At 43.2% G+C, this 17,570-nt stretch overlaps 3 protein-coding genes across 5 annotated transcripts; all 3 read left to right on the top strand.

Annotated features, from left to right (window-relative positions):
- Nucleotides 1–170: 170 nt before the first annotated feature.
- On the top strand, nucleotides 171–5,557 carry ctdspl3 (CTD (carboxy-terminal domain, RNA polymerase II, polypeptide A) small phosphatase like 3). Of its 2 annotated transcripts, none has more exons than XM_029147118.3 (11): nucleotides 171–272; nucleotides 1,510–1,633; nucleotides 1,725–1,865; nucleotides 2,166–2,280; nucleotides 2,678–2,789; nucleotides 3,158–3,244; nucleotides 3,405–3,467; nucleotides 3,619–3,698; nucleotides 4,157–4,283; nucleotides 4,390–4,485; nucleotides 5,121–5,557. In XM_029147118.3, the coding sequence occupies exons 1-11, from the start codon at nucleotides 186–188 to the stop codon at nucleotides 5,184–5,186; spliced, it is 1,098 nt and encodes a 365-aa protein (XP_029002951.1). In that variant the 5' UTR covers nucleotides 171–185; the 3' UTR covers nucleotides 5,187–5,557. The 2 variants fall into 2 exon arrangements, with proteins under 2 accessions (XP_029002951.1, XP_029002950.1); XM_029147117.3 differs by having other exon boundaries at nucleotides 188–459.
- A 762-nt stretch (nucleotides 5,558–6,319) lies between these two features.
- Nucleotides 6,320–12,752, top strand: LOC114853577 (transmembrane protein 79-like). Of its 2 annotated transcripts, none has more exons than XM_055508535.1 (5): nucleotides 6,320–6,600; nucleotides 8,105–8,391; nucleotides 9,213–9,773; nucleotides 10,286–10,499; nucleotides 11,530–12,752. In XM_055508535.1, the coding sequence occupies exons 2-5, from the start codon at nucleotides 8,118–8,120 to the stop codon at nucleotides 11,768–11,770; spliced, it is 1,290 nt and encodes a 429-aa protein (XP_055364510.1). In that variant the 5' UTR covers nucleotides 6,320–6,600; nucleotides 8,105–8,117; the 3' UTR covers nucleotides 11,771–12,752. The 2 variants fall into 2 exon arrangements, with proteins under 2 accessions (XP_055364510.1, XP_029002949.1); XM_029147116.3 differs by having other exon boundaries at nucleotides 6,322–6,569.
- Nucleotides 12,753–12,859: 107 nt separating this feature from the next.
- On the top strand, nucleotides 12,860–17,285 carry ndufs7 (NADH:ubiquinone oxidoreductase core subunit S7). The gene is made up of 8 exons (XM_029149553.3): nucleotides 12,860–12,971; nucleotides 13,703–13,739; nucleotides 14,366–14,437; nucleotides 14,531–14,651; nucleotides 15,452–15,631; nucleotides 15,975–16,021; nucleotides 16,201–16,289; nucleotides 17,068–17,285. Exons 1-8 carry the CDS (start codon nucleotides 12,956–12,958, stop codon nucleotides 17,163–17,165), a joined length of 660 nt encoding a protein of 219 aa, XP_029005386.1. The 5' UTR covers nucleotides 12,860–12,955; the 3' UTR covers nucleotides 17,166–17,285.
- The last annotated feature ends 285 nt before the right edge of the window (nucleotides 17,286–17,570 follow it).

Raw genomic sequence — 17,570 nt, 5'->3', positions numbered from 1 at the left:
CCTTTAAATTGTGTTTTCATTCTATTTATCAAGTGCCCTTCATATAAGTTACTTACAGGGATTCTGTGCCAGTCCTGCAACGTGACTCCAACCTCACGTTAACGCTGGCGTTTGCCGAAGCGCCGCCCAATCAGAGCGTCCGCTTCAGTGAACCTATCGCACCCCGGCAGTTTTAAACATTCGGAATGATTCGAGAGGAAGCGGGGTGGGCGGAGCTACAATATCGAGGCCGATGGTGGCGAGGGGCACAGAAAAGCAAAGCATCGTTACAGGTTTTTTTGAAGTGTTTTTTTTTTATTTATTGTTAATAGTTGTATGCGAAGAAGAAACATGAGACTCAGGTCTCAAAAAAACGTTGAATGTTGTTTGGAGACTCCGAGGAGAAGCCGTCGGCCGATCAACAATGCGACGCCAAAGCGAACGCGCCCCTCGGTCGCACAAAGTCCGCCTCAACCCGAGGTAACAAACTATGTGTATAACGTTACTACGTAAACCAGTAACCGCGTAATAGCCTATTAAAAACCCTAGTGTTTCCCGTATATCAAGCATTACGCAGGTGTTTGCGTCCTTTGGTGTTCAAGTAATGCGTCCGGATGTTGGTTAGCTAAGCTAGGCTGTCAACAAAACAAAACGTCCTGTAGCTAACATTAGCATTAGCACAACTATCCGCTATCACGTAGCTAACGTTAACTTAGTCTGAACGTCACTGGTGTCACGAAGCTGATGGTGTCCAAACTCTTTCAAAGTGTTTGTGTAGCATCACGACTGATTCGGGGGTTTTAGTTGGGCGTTATTTAGCAGAGCACGCTGTCACATTTATACAGAAGATACAACCACAAACTAAAACTGCGTCTCTTTATTTGATGATTCTCGGCTCGTGTTTTTCTTGTTCAGCTCTTTAGTGTATGAACTGAACTGGCCAGTGTGACTCATTATCACAAAGGGGCTGCACGCCGGCTTCAGGTCCTTGTAGACGTTTTAGCTCTCTTCATTTTAGCTCTCTCCTCTCATCTGGCTGGTGTCAGCATTTGCTGTTGAAGAGCGCTACTGGGATGTTGTGTTATAGACAGCATGCGTTACACAGCAACCTGACCAAGACCAAGTGGCATTCCAGTAAATCTGGTGTATGACAAATTGATGGGGCGTTCCATTCCTACAGACGAGAAGCTCATGACTGATGGTTTGTCATTCAGCTTTCTCTCGTCTGGTTTTCTTGTGCCAGGGTTTCCTCCCTGTAGAATGAGCAAATGCAGGATTGTGACGTGGTGTCCGACAGAGGATTAAACAGACCAGAAACATGTGGGAGAGGTTTTCAGTAAAAGTAGGTCACAGGACACGTGCAGGCTGTTTACACTTAGATTCCAGCTGGGTGCGCGTTCCCTTTGGGATAAGTTGGTATCAGAGCATTTCCCTTTGACTTTGCTGACTTTTAGACCGTGAAACATTCAAATGATTGAGTATGATTAGTATTAATTATTATGCTCATTAACGTTTTATATTCCTGCGTAGGTTAACGACACTTTGGGTAATGACTCCTGCCACTCGGATGATGAAATACCCACAATGAGAAGACGCCCATTTCTCCGTGGCCGTGCAAGGAAACGGGCCATTGCTGTTGATGATGGAGAAACTGGTATGTGTGGACTCTTACAGGAATTGCAGTTAGGATTTTTAGCCATTTTATTGTTTTTTTTCTTAAAATCTAAATCTGAATATCTTTCTAGATTTGGCCTTCAAGACTCCAGTCAGGTCCATCATGCGTTCTCAGCGCATACTGTCAGAAATCAACATGACATCTTCTCCTAACTCCACAGCCAGAAACATTTACTCACCCATTGTGCGTTTTCTCACACCCAGTAAAGAGAGTAAGTAAAGATGTTGATCCTGTAGGATTTTAAATGGATGGACAGAGTTCTTGTGTTTTGGGATAATGAGAAACTTGGTCTGGTAAATTCCTACTTTGTAGGAATAGATTAGAATAACAGCTTGAGCCTTTTATGGTGGTCAGCTGTTACTGCAGTCAACTGACGCTTGTTTTTGGGAAATGAGATGGGAAAACGAGTTGATTAACATCTTCTGCATTAATTGTATGTTTTACGTTTGTCACAAGTTATTAATAACAAATAATTTGTGTTGGTAAGAGTTTAAATGTTGTTTCTGTACAGATGTGAAGTGTGAAGGTGCTGGAACCAATGTGTTGATGAGCCCAGAACAGGGCGTGTTTGGCTATGGATCCATTGAGCTTCTGGCTGGACACGAAGACGATGATGTGTTCAACCCGTAAGTACAAGTACAAGTAGTTTAGAACACGTGTTAGGGTTCAGATAAGAAATGGAGGCAGCTTTCTTTTTTCCTCCTGAGCGTTGCGCTCCTGTTGCCCAGGTTGCGGGTTCAATCCCCTCAGAGAGGTGCCAGCGTCCGGCTGGTTTGCTTTGGTCAGTTGGACACTGGTGAAGCTGTAATACTGCCCTCTTGTGGCCATAAGTTTGTAGTAGTTTATGTGTCACGCTAAAGGACATGGACATATGGAATATGTAGATTTATATTTGGAACAAAGGCTTTACCTGCCAGACACTCTCAACCAGCTCCTTTTTTATTGGTTTTTGTTTGTCATTTAATTCTTTTGAGGCTTTTTGTACGTCAGCCCTGATTCTACGGGCATTATTGTCTCTCCCAGATGTACATTTATCAAGAACATACCATCGCAGTCTCAACATTCCCGAGCTCGACTCAGAGACATTCCCCCCAAGACCAGGAGCACCCCAGAAGCCACACTCGTCGTTGACCTGGTGAGTGTAAGTGCTGGTACATGGATCACACGGTTAGTGATCAAAGTGCTTGTGTTTAATCAGCGTTTCTTATTTTGTGCTATTTTCTGCTGAGTACTACCTTTTGCGGTATATTTAGCATAAGATGAGGTCCATCTGTGCTGGAGCTTGTTTTACTGTCGCTTCATGATGTCACACATGTAACATACTTTATCAACACAGTGTTTAACATATTCCACCATGCACATGTAGCAGGAACCTGTTTTCCAGATTACGCTCATAGGCAGCGACTTATTGTTTTTTACTCATCTGTTTTGTGTTGACCTTTTGTGGCAACCATCACGGCCACAATGAGGAAGACAATGAAGGGGTGACTTGTGTTCTTTCAGGAGGAGACCCTGATGTTCAGCTCTCTGAATGTGATCGAGGATGCAGAATACAACTTCCACACAACTTTTCAGGACCATCAGTACAAGGTCAATGAACATGCCTGTTTTTGAATTTGAATTAGATAACGATTAAATAATATCCTGAGTGTACAGTGTTTGTACTGAGAAAATACAGAAAGCAGTGGAATTGAAGAAAACTTGATGCAAAGACACTCACCTGTTCTATCTTATTCTCTTTTATTGGCAGGCGTACGTGATCCTTAGACCACATGTTAGGGAGTTTCTGCAGGCCATGGCAAAAGTCTATGAGGTACATGTTTATCTAATGAGTGTTCATTGGAGCATTTCTATCCATGCAAATTTTATCTACAGGCTCAGTTAGTTGTTGGGGGGATGTGATGAAGACTGCCTTAATGCGTATTGAGTCCTTGTTTTGAGCTGCTGTTCATGTTGTGTTCCAGCTGTTTGTTTACACATGTGCCAAAAAGGAATACGCCGAGAAGATACTGGACATCCTGGACCCACAGAGGAAACTGTTTAGGTAAGTCTCCTTCCACTCTGCTCCCTCTTGTTTCGTAAACTCTTGTTTCGTAAACTCTTTGCTTGCGAGTGTGTCTGTCGCTGTCCTGCTTGTTTTCCAACTGTCAGCTGTTTAGGCAAGCAGAAGCTCAAGGTGCAGAGTGTGTGTGTGTGTGTGTGTGTGTGTGTGTGTGTGTGTGTGTGTGTGTGTGTGTGTGTGTGTGTGTGTGTGTGTGTGTGTGTGTGTGTGTGTGTGTGTGTGTGTGTGTGTGTGTGTGTGTAAAATCAAAATGAAGATGTGTCATAAAAAAGTTAGCTTTTAATGGCTCTGACTGCATTGGTTGTCGGATTCTTTGGACTGTTTTTGGATTGGACAATATTTAGAAACACTGTATTGTGAGTGGAATATATACACATGATATAATTACTGACACCTGGGGGCAGCACATGTTTTGATGTCTTTTACTTTTTGGCTCACAGACATCGTCTGCATCAGGAGGACTGCGCTTGCGTCCTCGGACATTACGTCAAAGATCTCAGCGTTCTGGGGAGAGATCTCACCAAGACCGTGGTTCTGGACAATGCCCCACACACCTACCCGTACCACGTAAGAGCCAGGCAGCCTGCTTTAAGGCTGATGCTGTGCAAACTAAAGATGAATAGCTTTTTCTTTGGCATTTTTTTCTATCATCGTTCCTCTTCTTGTTTTCAAGCTGATGAATACGATTCCCATTAAGAGCTGGTCTGGAGAGCCAGAGGACAGAGAACTCCAGAAACTCATCCCCTACATGGAGAAACTTTCTGCAGCGGTATGTCTTTCACATTATCAGTGTATACCGTCAGGTCTATGAATATTTGAACTGTGAAACAGTTTTTATTATTGTGGCTCACAGAGTGCTGAGGGAGAGACGGGCAAGCTGCCACTTAAACCACAGGATAAAGATGAACAGGAGAATGTTCTTTGGTTATCTGTGTATAATTAGAAATGCCAAAATACAACTCTGCAGGAAAATCCCTGCAGGACACCCAGCTTGAGCTTTGTGAATGGTGTCTGTCCTCCAGACACTACATCAGGAGGAGGAGTTACACCAAGCAGCCAGCTAGCTTAGCCTTGTGTTAATGGCAAGTCATAAACAAACCTCATACTCAGGTTTAGTTTAACCTATTCTTAATTTAAATATTTCAATCAAAAGCCAAACCTTTTTCTTTCCGGACGGAAAGATCAAATTCATTTTTTGAGCAAAATGGTACCATGTGAATTTGTAGTGCTGTACCAGTTCCACTGTTTCTGTATCATTATTTGAAGTAGTTCACATCCGTTTTATGCTGTGGGTATATTTTGTACCAGCTTTTTGTGTGTGTGAACACTGCTGGTTATCTGCAGCAGCTTCTGCTTCCCTTGTCATTGTTCTGTCCTCATTTCTTCTCTGCCGTGTTATTTCAGGAGGATTTTCGGGAGGTGCTGAAGAAAAGGAAGGATCACTTCCACCGGCTGCTGTCGGAGGACTGATGCAGTAGCCCTCAGCCCTTGCTTCACCTGCCTAATGTGATTTCAGCAGTTCATGTTTGCTTTACTGTTGCTTTGGCTAAAAGCTGGAACCAGTAGGAAGCCCTCTGTTGTGTTGGGCCCACCCGCCCCCCCTCTGTCTGCCCTGATGACTTTACAGTACGCAGATCAGTATTTCACACTGTCATTATTCTCCAAGGCTCATTCCACAGGGCGACAAACAGCTTCCACTCTTTTTATAAATAACGTGCCCACTTCTTGTAAATATTCATAGTCAGACTTTATTTATTGAGTATACTGTTAAACAAAGGCTCATATCTGTGTATATTTTAAATTTGCTTTTAACTGCAATAAAATGACTAATAGTGTCTTTACTTCTAGGATGTTGTCTTAAAATATAAATTCAACTGCACTAATGTCAGGTGCTGTGTTTTTTGGGAGACGAGGAAACAAAGGCATCATGTTAAACAGTTGTTAATAATAATCAAAGTAATAGTGATGCAACAGTATGAAACTTGATTTTCTGACCATTGTCTATGTTAGTACTAGATGTTAGTACTTTAAAGTTGCCTGCAGGCATTTATGTGGTCGTTTCCATGTAACAGCAGTGTAACACTGCCGTCTCCCTGCTGCTGAAACAGAGTTCATCACTTCCTGTGCAGCAGGAAAGCAAAGGTTTAGCAGAGTGAGTGGAAACAGTCAGAGGTGGGATCACAGTGAGTTGGGACGGGCTCAGGGAAACCAGCCCTGTATGAAAAGAAACCTCATCATATCAAACATTTAAACATCAACGTCTGCTGCTTTGAACCTTTTAAGGAAATGCAGACACAAACCAGTTACTCATTATTTAATGAGTTGATAGTGTGTCTGATTTATTCATTGTAGTAATCTAGATAGATCTAAATATAATAAAGTTAGTGTAAATTCCTCCGGAGTTATTAAGACTAATTCTTCAAAGCATTTTACCAAGTAGAGCATTAATCTGCCTGCGGGCATCTAACACTCTCCAACAGTAGTGCACAGCGTCATCCTGCAGCTCCGTTAGTATAAATGTTTACTGGCCTGTTTAGATAAACTCGTGTTTGTCATGATGTGACTGTTAAAACTGGGTTTGAAGGTAAACTGAGAGAAGCGCTGCCTCCTCCTGCTGCTCCTCCTGCGCCTCTGGTTTTATTTACTCCATATGGTGTTTGACATGGTACCCGGGAGGAAAAAAAATAGTGTGGGCGGAGGAAAAAGTCTAGTATTTTGTCCGTCCTGAAATTTGATTCAGAACTTCTGGATCCTGGAAGACAAAAAGCAAACGGAGGGGGAGGGAAGAAAGACGGACGGAGGGCTTTTTACTGAGAAGAGTAAAGTCACCAAATACTGCGACCTCCCATCTAAGTAAGTCTATTCATACGACTTGCGTTTCCAGGTCAGTGAATTGTTTAGTTCAGTTTTGTCTGAGACCTAAACTTAACCGCCGCATTTGCTGCTGAGCGGCCGCAAAATATCAGATTTCTACAACAGAATGACTGGCGTGTGTTTTACGCGCAGCTTCGTGCGGCTCTGGCGCATTTTTCGCTTCATTGGGTTTGTTTGTGGCGGACAGCGCTTCTCGCAGCCTTTGAACGAAGCCCGGATCAGACCCGGCTCTCGGGACAACTGTGAAGGGTTTATTTGAGCCGCCGAGCAGCGGGACTGGCGCTCTTTTTAGCGGAGCAGGAGCAGCACGCTGCGGCGTCCTGCGCTGATCGCCGCCGACGTTCAGGCGGCTCCTAATTGCGCTCTATACACGGTAAAGCCCTCGTGTTTGCGCGGCGCGCAGATTTGCGTGCGGACTCTGCGCCACAGTTGGATGTGCGCCAAAAAAGTCCCTAAAAAAAGCTCCAAATTTGATCTGCAGATGCCTCCAAAAATCGGCACACGGTTCAAATAACGACCGGTGACAGACTCCGCGTTGGTTCCATTCATTTACAAACAAGCTCTGGGCTTCAGACTTTAAATGATAAATACAATACATTATATAAGTGCGTTAAATGAATGTACTATTGGCACAAGTACAGTAGATCGAAGTTGAGCTACTTTTTATGGTTTATGAACTTATGGCTATTGTGAATAAAGCCAACAAATAGCGGTGTCTGAGCTGCAGTCGCCCGTTTCATTTGCGTAAACAAGGTCAAGCCTCATAAATTAAACCTGACAGGTGGGCACACGGTCACGTGATCTACACACGTTACCATTAGTTAGCAGTTGTGTTTAATACACGCTTTACTCCGTAAGTAAGTTTCGTTTTCTCTATTAAACAATCTAAATATCATGTGTAAAGTTTGGCTGCAGTAATTATCTTAGCGTAGACGGAAAGTGAGAATCCCATCAGCACCACCATCCTCAGTGACTGTATCCTAAACACATATTCGTCTAACAACAACAGCTCATTCAATTGTACTTACTGTAAACTGGAGTTGGTTTTACAGAGCCATCAGTAATTCGTTTTTTCATTAGAAGAAGACAAACATTTAAAACCCCAAACAATAAACAATTACTGTCTGTCCAGTGATGTGTGTGATGTGATGTGATGTAGTTTGACTAGTTTGGCGGCGTTAAACAATCTCACCTAATCTTATTGTTCTCTGATCAGACACAGACCTTCAAAAAAAAGTAAATCAAAAGGGAAAAAACAGAGAAGAGGGTGTATTGAAACAAATAAAAGAAACTAACCGGCCCAGTGGATTTCAAGGTTATTAGAAATGAGCATTTGGCTTCTGCAGCTTCTTCCAGTTGATGTTGGAAGTAAAACCAAAATTTAGTTTCAAAACAGTTTCACAAGTCATTAACTGAGTCTTCGGTCAGAGAAAAACAGCAAAACACATATATGAAATAGAAACTTGGTTTAAGAGTTGGAGACAGAGATGATTGTGGTTCTTCCTGCTCCTCAGGCTCAGTGGGACTATGACCACGTCAGGGCTTCAAGCCACGAACCGGCAGAACGCGAAGGAGCTCGACAGCATGAAGGAGTCCATCAGCGACATCATAAACCAGCTCCAGGACATCGACCCAGCCAGGCTTTCCTTCTCGCCCTTCCTGGACCTGGACACTCAGATCTCCTTGGCGCCGGTGTCAGACAGCCCCGAGTCGTCGGTGGAGGAGCTGCACTCGTCCTCCCACTCTGTCTCCGGCTCCCAGCGCTCCCTTGAACCGCCACCAGCAGCCGATCAGCCAAAGAGTGAGTTATTACTGCTGCTTCGTGCTCCTTGTGTGCTGGAGCTGCAGGGTTTGAGGGGAGGTTTAGGAGTCATGGGTGAGGACTGTGCAGGTGCGTCCACTCCTCCCACCAGTCAAAGCTCTGTGAGGTCCACCTGTGCTGTTCTGGTTTGACTGCAGGAAAGCTCCGATGTTGATCCGATGCCCTGCTGCAACAGAGGAAACACCTGGATGACGCCTGCAGATGCTTCATCGCAACTCATTAAAACTAGGCGTTGAATTTTCATAATATTCCTTGATATATTTCGGTCCAAAACACTTTTCTAAACCCAGGCTTTTATGAGCCTTCATTTGTGTTGTGGAGGCTGGAGGACGATGACCTGATCTGTTTTTGCATGTTGTAATTAGCTGAATGCTTGACAGATGAAACACTGCAGCGTTTTGCTGGTCTGGAGACGAGGCTGGTGATGCTTTATAATTTGTCTTCTTGTCAACAAATCCCATAAAAAGCCTAAAACCAGCAGCGTTTCACTGGCTCCGACTTCGCTGGCTCGCCTGTGGCCCGTTTGCTGCTCGTCAAAGCTTGAGTTTTAAATTAAGGTCACAGAAATTCTGCTGTGATTTTTAACTGAATAAAATCATAACACAGCTGTGCACTGTGCACTTACGGGCAAGTAGCATGGATTAATTGTTGCTTTTGGTCTTTTTATATAGTTGTTGACAATAAGAAAAAGTAAGACACCAGACTGGGGCTTTGTTTTTCACGGAGTCTCATTCAAACGCCTATAGAGAGTCAGAGGGAATGATTGATGAGTGTCTGGTTCTGTGCTCTGATTCCGACAGGCTGTGCTCCCTGCCACCAGCGGCCCAGAGATGGCCTCCCGGAGCAGCCGCGGGCAGATCGGACCCGGGGGGGGGGGCTGGATCACACTCTTTCCAGTCCCATCATCAAAGCACACACTCTGGCCGCCGCCGTGGAAAACAGCACCAGCACTCCGAGCCCAGGCTCTCAGGGAGACATCCCCAACGGCACTGACGCTCCCAGATGGAGCCCAGAGTCCACCAACCTGGACTGCACCGCAGACGAGGGCCGCCCTCTGATCGGCCCGCCGCCGGAGAGCGTGGAGCTGAGCGTGTGGAGGCCGGAGGGGCGGGGGGAGGCTGGCGAGGCTGCGGAGGAGGCCGGGGGCCGCGGCCGCGGCCGCTGCTGCCAGTGTGGATGCTTGCGGAGCGGCAGAGTCCCCGCCTTCCTCTCCGTCCTGGCGTCCCTCCTGTGCGCAGCCGGGCTGCTCTATGCACTCTATTTCTACGTCCCCCTCAGACCCCCCGACTGCCCCGACGTGGCCAGCCGCGTGCTGTTCTGCCTGTGCTGCTGCGTGGTGGCCGCCGTCCCCGTGCTGCTAGGTACGGCCTCAGACACCTGCGTGATGTGAACGCAGCCACAAATGAAAGGTGCAGATTAGGGCAGGATTTGCTTCGTCTGGCCGCCTCGTCTCGGAATGTTTCAGTGTCTCCTGTCCTCTTTAATTTCATGCGCTTTCAACCACGTCTCTTGGGAGAAGCGTAATTTCCTTCTCCTGCACAGCTTTAAATGGAAACTACAATGAGAGGCCGGCTCGGCGTCTCGTCTCCCAGGCTGTGGCCTAATTGGGAATATTTAAAGCGCTTCCCAACCTGGGCGACCGGGACGAGAGGGCGGGCGGGTGAGACATCCAGGACATGCAGAAGCTGCTCAGGCAATTTTGCTCCCACTTATTTATCTAGCTGACGGCAGCGAGGAGGATTTGCATGTGGGCCATTTGGCTGTAGTCAAATGAAGAGATTAGAAAAACAAAGTATGGAGCTCAGCTGAAGTTGAGTGGTTCCGACCCAGATCCAGGACGCTGACTGACTTCTTGCTCCTTTGTCCCTCGCAGCGATGCTCATGGGTGCGTTGTGCCAGTTCTGCACCAGCTCCTTCGACCTGCAGGAGCCTCTTCCCAGAAGACAAGCGCTTCAGCAGCTCTTCGTCACGGCCTCTTTGGAGCAGTTACTGCTCTACGTCCTCAACCTCGTCGTTATGGCCACTTTACTGCCTCAAGATCAGCTGAAGTTGGTGCCCATACTGGCGGCCATGTTCATCCTTGGAAGGTGAGGCTCTAAAACAGGCTGATCCCAGGTGCCCCATCGAGGCCAGTGCTAAACACAGCGCAAGGCCTCAAAATCATCACGTCACAGCAGAAAACGGGTGCTTAACGCCACAGTATTAAGAATGACACCAGTATCTGCAGATCCGTGCTCCACCACAGACTGATGTGAATGTAAACTGCATGTGTTGGGTCATAAACTTACATCTCAAACACACTTAGTGCTTAACCTCATGATGAATGTTACATTCATTCTGATATGGGCGTAATTTGTTTATCAAATTTCAGATGTTAAAACATTTCACTAAAAACCACAAATATGGATCTTGTGTTGCTGCAAACTATCTGTTGATCTCCGAAGTGATTTAGATTCAACCTCTGGGGAGCGTGAACGTTTGAACGTAGTTACATGGCGGAGCAGTAGTCTCTGTCTCTGTTATTACCTCAGCTGTGCTGCTATCGCGGCTCAAAACAAACATAACCACCGTTGTTACCCAAAGGAAACCTGGCAGAAAACCCCAGCATGAACCCGGCTCCTCTGGATTCTTTGTTTTTTTTGCAGCGCTTTGCTTGGATCATAGCACTCGTTGTGGTTTCACTTCAAAGTTTCCTCAATTTTCTTTATGTCTCGTTATTGAGAATTAACAGTGCTCTAACAAGTCAAGATGATTAATTCATCTGCACTGTTTTTCACCCTATTGAAACACAGCATTGTTTTTTTTTTTCTTTAAAATTTTGAAAACATTTTATGAAATACACAGTGACCATCAATCGCACATCTGTGCACATCTGGAGCCAGAGCGAGAAGACAGGTAGCTTAACTTACAGCAGATACGGCACTGATGGGAACTGTTTGTTGAAAACAAGATTAGGAAGTAGGACATTTAGTACTTTTTTCATTTTATATGCTAAATACTCAGGTGCTATAGTAAGATGTGAATTGTTCCATTTAGGTTAGAATCGGTGGGAGTTTATCAGTGGGGTTTGGACTTGGTCTGATTTCCTGTTGGTTTGTTGTCTCTCCTCCTCCACAGACTTGTTTACTGGGTCAGCCTGAACGCGTGCAGCTCCTGGCGAGGCTTTGGCTCGGGCCTGACCGTCTTCCCGCTCCTTGCCATGGTGGCTCTGAATCTGTTCCTCATGTACACCCGGAATCTCAAAGAGCCACTTTTCGTCTCTCAGGACGTCCTCTATAATCAGGTCACCCCCTCTTCCTGGTCGGGGGAGACATCACAGAGCCCGAGTGGCAAACCAGACGTCCTGGTCTCTCAGTGAAGAGCAAGCTGCGCTTTCTTCTTTCTGGGAAGGAGATCTTTCCAAAAATAGGCCATTCCTGTGGTCTGCAGTTCAGCACAGAAACACACACTGCCACTATAACCTCAGAGTGACGGCTTAACTTGTATTTTTGCTCCTCCTATACAGGACTGTTTTTAATGTGGATTCAAGGTTATTATCTGAATTGCAAGCGAGTTCTCCCTGCTAGTGGTGGAGGAGGCCTTTGAACAATGCTGTAATCATAAAACGTTTGTCTTTTTAGGTGCCCATATTTAAAGTTTTGAACTCTAAATACTTAAAGGCTCTTATATATATACATATATATATATATATATATATATATCACAGCATTTAGGTATATATGGGTGTCTTGATGATTAAAGCAAATTCTCAGAATATTGTTATTCTAACTGTCCAAAATGTTTGATTGAGTTAGAATAAAAGCCATTTGTAAAAGCATGTTTTCTTTTTTTCATCTTTTTGGTTTTCACCAGTCTCTCTTTTGCTTTGAATGCACAGTTATTCCTGTAGAAACTACAGTGTGTGTTTTCAGAGCTGTCATTATGTGATAACATGCTCCCAGTGCCCTTTGCTTGTTCTCTGCCCTCACCCTGCCGGCTGCTGCTGCAGCCGCTTGCCCGGTTTGTGGTAGCACTAAGGCCGAACAGGAAGCTAAAGATTTCTTTTGTGACACTGGAATGACTATATTTAGAGATAATTTATTTAACTAGACGCATTTATTAAGTGAAAATAAGACATTTCTACCTTTAAGTACTTACTTGATTTTTCCAAGTTTAATTTAACGTTCTCAAGCTGCTTTTATGTCATTTCTGCAGTAGGGATTCAAAAAAACGGCAGATTTTTGTGTTGTACTTTTAGGTAAAGCCTTACTTTACCAAGGCCAGAGTGACAAACACAACAACAAATGCAAAGTATGTGTATTACCAGTTCTTTACTGGCTGGTTCTGTTGATTCATTTATGAGACTAGTCTCTCACATAACGTTTAGACAAAAAATGTTCTTAAAATAATTGTAACACTAAAAGTAAAGTATGTGTAAAGTATGGTGTGCGTGTGTTTGTGTATTTCTGCCATTTCTCCCCGGTGGAGGGCCGTAATGCGCAGTTCTTCGTCTCGAACAACATTAACCCCAGAAGAAGAATAGAACGTAACAAGAATTCCAAAGATGGCGGCGTTGGTTGGTGAGTTGTGTTTTGGGTTAAATCAAACTTTTAAAAAAAAAACGCTGATAAGTTTTAATATTAATGCTAATCGGTGCATTTAAACATTGCGCGCATAAAAGCACATTAGTCTCGATTGACGGCGTGAGGATTTGTCACTTGTAGTTATTGCGCGTACTGACCTTGCTCCGTCTGCGTTAGCATAACGGCTAGCCAGGCAAGCTAACGTCAGTGCTGAATAACCGCTAATCACTAGCAGACAGGGCTCAAGCTAACGTTATCTAACACACAGAGACATACAACTAATTAAATAGTCCAAGAATTCTATGTCTTATTGTTGTCTGTACATTTAACTGAATATGCCACATACCTGCAGCGAGTTTGGCGTTATGTCAGTAATTCAGTCAATAATTCAAACTCCGTTGAATTACAAATTCATACAGTAAAACACAACCCTTTTCTTCAAAAGCATGACACATTTGGTCATCAAATGTGCCAGACAACTGCAGCTCAATGCTTCCTGTTGTTGCACAAAACATGTGCAGAGTTTGTACTAATGTTATCCCATTGGTCACCTTAGCAGTGTTACTGTTTGTTCCCTGTCAATGTATGTTTCTTGAGTCACCTCACACTTTTACTGAATAGCAACATTACAGATACATCAATGAGACATTATACTTGTGGATTTCGTTCAATATATCAAATTTATTTTGAAACATTTCTGAGGTTTGTTTTGTGCTTTTGTTTGGCAGCACCTCGCCTGGCCACACTTGGCTCTTTTTCAACAAGGTAAGAACCCACTAATCCTGTTTCATGTTTCCAAACTTAATTAAATCTAGCCTTGACCTGATGGTCCTGCAGCTGCTGTATCAGTTACTTTAGAGGACCTTGATTTTCTCTTTGTCAACAAACTTGGCAAGCAGTTGATTTTAAGTGTAATGTGAATCCAAAATTCCTTTATTTACCAAATCACAGTAGGAATTGCGGTGAAACAGTATTTTCCAGATTTTAAGCAAGCATTAACTTATTTCTAACTCCTGATTACCATATATTGAGCAAAACAATCAAACATCATTCACTCAAAAGAAATTGCTGAAACATTTGGCATTAGGTTTTTTTCTGCAGCTCAGAGCTTGCCTACTGTTCACACACAGAGTAAACTTAATCCTTTAAAGCATCATCAAGTTTAGGAAGCTTAAACAAAATCTGCACTCTCCACAATAAAATCTTTCCATCTGGTCACCAATTTCTTAAAATCTCTAAATTTCATGTCATTTCCCCCCTTTTTAATATTCATCACCTAATTTCAGCTTTGTCAATAACATAGATATACTGTGATAATTATTTAATGTTTTTTTTGCTGGTCTGTGTTTTCATAATACAGTTCTAATACAGATCTGCTTTTCATTCAACAGGCCCTTTGCAGTTTTTGCTCTTCAACAGAAAAGTCTGCACAGCAGTGCTAAAAGTGAAAATACCAGCACAAAGTGAGTTTACCAAAGATATTCTTGTGTAAATATCAAAATGAAGAACACACACACTGTAAGCTCTCTGTGCATGCCTCCCCCCTTCTGTTACAGTTTGGATCCAATCAGGGAGAAGAGCAAAGTGGTGGCAGCAGCCAAACCAGCATCTGTAGCCAGTAGCAAGGGGGAGTATGTCATCACCAAGCTGGATGACCTGGTTAACTGGGCACGTAGGGTGAGTGAGAGGTTATTAGCTTTCCTAGTATTCTTAATGTGCAAGTTATTTTAATAAAGGTCTGTAGTGTTGTCTAGTTCATATTACACTTTCATTTATCCATGATATAAATTTGGATCATTCTATAGAAAATTTAGATAACGAAACCAAAGTTAGAACTTTGCCCAGTGAGATTTACGATGTGTGCACTCTGTTATAATACAGTGGAAAAAGATGGGAGTTCCTTGTTTTGAATGAACAAATGAGCATCAGATGTCATATCAGCAAAAACATAATCAATACAGCATGGCCACATTCTTCAAATATGTTGAGTCTATTCTAAGATTTTGGAGCAGTTTAACCCCTGTGTACTGCCAAAAAGACCAAAGTAACTCAGCGTCTTCTCTATGGGCTGTCCTGGAAAGAGAACAGACTACATAAACACACAAAAGGCAAACAGCCGTCATCATTCACACACATGCGAAAAGGAAACAAAAACAGAGAGAGGGGGGTGCTGTATGTCTAACCAGTCTTAACTGTGTGAGTAAAGCACTGATATACAGTGTCTCTTGCTAGTAGCTACTGTGGTGGTCTTGTTTATTTTAATTTCTCAGCTCACGTAAATCACAGTTTTATCTTTCAATTAATACTTGAGATATTAATATTAACAACTACTGAGTTGAACTGGATTAGCATTTGTACATGAAGTTTAATCTTAATTTTGCTGATCTGCATATTGCAAATGAAAGGGGTAATGCATGTGGTTTTGGACACTACCAACCGATTCAGCTAGTGAATGATGCTGTGTTTCTTCCCTTCAGAGTTCTCTGTGGCCTATGACCTTTGGTCTGGCATGTTGTGCAGTGGAGATGATGCACATGGCGGCGCCCCGTTATGACATGGACCGTTTTGGGGTTGTGTTCAGAGCGAGTCCACGACAGTCTGACGTCATGATTGTGGCTGGAACACTGACAAATAAGATGGCTCCGGCTCTGCGGAAGGTGAGCAGCACGGGCTTACTGGTAGCTGGTCTACTAATAATGCTCTGAACTGTAGCCCAGGTTCCATCTTAAGTTTGATTAAGGTCTGTGAAGTGTAGGAAAAGTTTTTTCCCCCCTATATCTGCACTAATGTAGACTCAGTCACGAGTGAGCTTGGTCTCTCCCTTGCTCTGATGTTTCTGTTGAGTGTTGAGAACAGTATATCTGTGTAAAAGCTGGCAGGATTATGACCCACCTGTCAGTGCATTGGTAGAGTGGCATGAAGCTTTCGTCCAGCTGAAGGGGTAGATTAGTTCTTAGTCGGCCATTATGTAAGAAGTGAACAATTTATTCTCACCAACAGGTGTACGATCAGATGCCTGAGCCCAGATACGTCATTTCCATGGGAAGGTAATGATTTACGTTATGTATTTGCTTTCCCTTAGTCAGCAAGTCATTATAATATTGTAATGTTTCAAAATGTTTAACATTTTTTATTTTCTGTTCTATATTAGTGTACATTATGTCCTTACAAATGAACCTTAAATGTTGCAGTAACCAGACGTGTCCCTTTCATTTTACTCCACCAGTTGTGCTAATGGAGGAGGCTACTATCATTACTCCTACGCTGTCGTCAGAGGCTGTGACCGTATTGTACCAGTGGACATTTATGTTCCAGGTGAACATTACAGCACAATGTGGAAATACCAGAATAGGATGAACCCTTGTCCATAAAAATCATACCTTGTGATTGATGGCCTGTTTTTGGAGAAAATATTTTTGTTAGAGCTTTAGATATTTTTAAGCTTGGTGGCACTAATTTGAATGATCCCTTTTCATAATTGTGCATGGGGGTATTGGGATGTTAAAACAAAGTGAGATTGCAGTCTTGTATGAAATCTTAATTCCATTCCATTAATCAGCTCCAAGATGGATGGAAACATCACGTTTGAGGTGTTCAAACATCTGTGGTTCAGACTGTGTTCACTTTTTTTTAGGAGGACATGAATAGATGTGTGTAAATTGGTGTGGCTGTGTCAGTGCATGTATCTGAGTCGATGACATACAAATCTCAGAAGTCCTTGTAGAGGAATGTGTTTTTTTTTGTGTTCAAGTTACAGTACAGAGTATCCATATTTCTTTATTTACTAGATGACTGCTTCAGTAGAGCACACGGTGAAAGGGAGGGACTGTCAAAGCAGATCAGTGCCTGAGGGATCATTTACTGGGTGTCCTTTAATTTTACCATCCAGATGAAGTTTAATTTAATAAAACTAATACTTACTGCAGTTACTAATCAAATTGTTTATTATTATATGTACAGTACAGTAGGTAGTTTGGTCCTGTCAGTACTTTAGTTTTACAGACTGATGAGGTCAATTTTTTTTGTAAGCTGCCAAAAACATAAAGGAAAGGTGTTTATTATATCATAATGTTGTGTCTGGTTCTGTTGTCAGGTTGTCCCCCGACTGCAGAGGCTCTGCTCTATGGGACTTTACAGCTGCAAAAGAAAATCAAACGTGAAAAGAAGCTGAAGATCTGGTACCGGAAGTGAGCGCTTAATGTTTGTGTATTTGGTATGTAAATGTTGTATTTCTGGTTTCATTTGGAGCGATGCTCCTCCTCTATGTAGACCTGTAGGAGCTGACTTCAATAAACTCATTGTTGTAATTTACAGACATTTTACTCATGCTTATTTATATCCACATACAACATCAGTCAGTTTTTATGCTTCTCTACTGCATGTTCAGATTACTTAAACTAAGGACAGCACACATCATTTGGTCATTACGTGAAGCTTTGCTATTTAAAAGCTAACTAACAAAGCCATGCATGAGCCACTAGGTGGCTCCTGTGATCACCAGCTGTGACCTTCATGGCTCTGTCCACACAGCTGTAGTTAGAAGCAACATAGATGATTATTATTCACTAACCCTGGGTGTTGTTTAATCCTGAGGTC

Source organism: Betta splendens, chromosome 4, assembly GCF_900634795.4.
Source record: "Betta splendens chromosome 4, fBetSpl5.4, whole genome shotgun sequence".
NCBI classification, from domain to species: domain Eukaryota; kingdom Metazoa; phylum Chordata; class Actinopteri; order Anabantiformes; family Osphronemidae; genus Betta; species Betta splendens.
The sequence above is the reverse complement of the archived record's forward strand: the minus strand, read 5'-3'. Positions and strand labels throughout refer to the sequence as shown.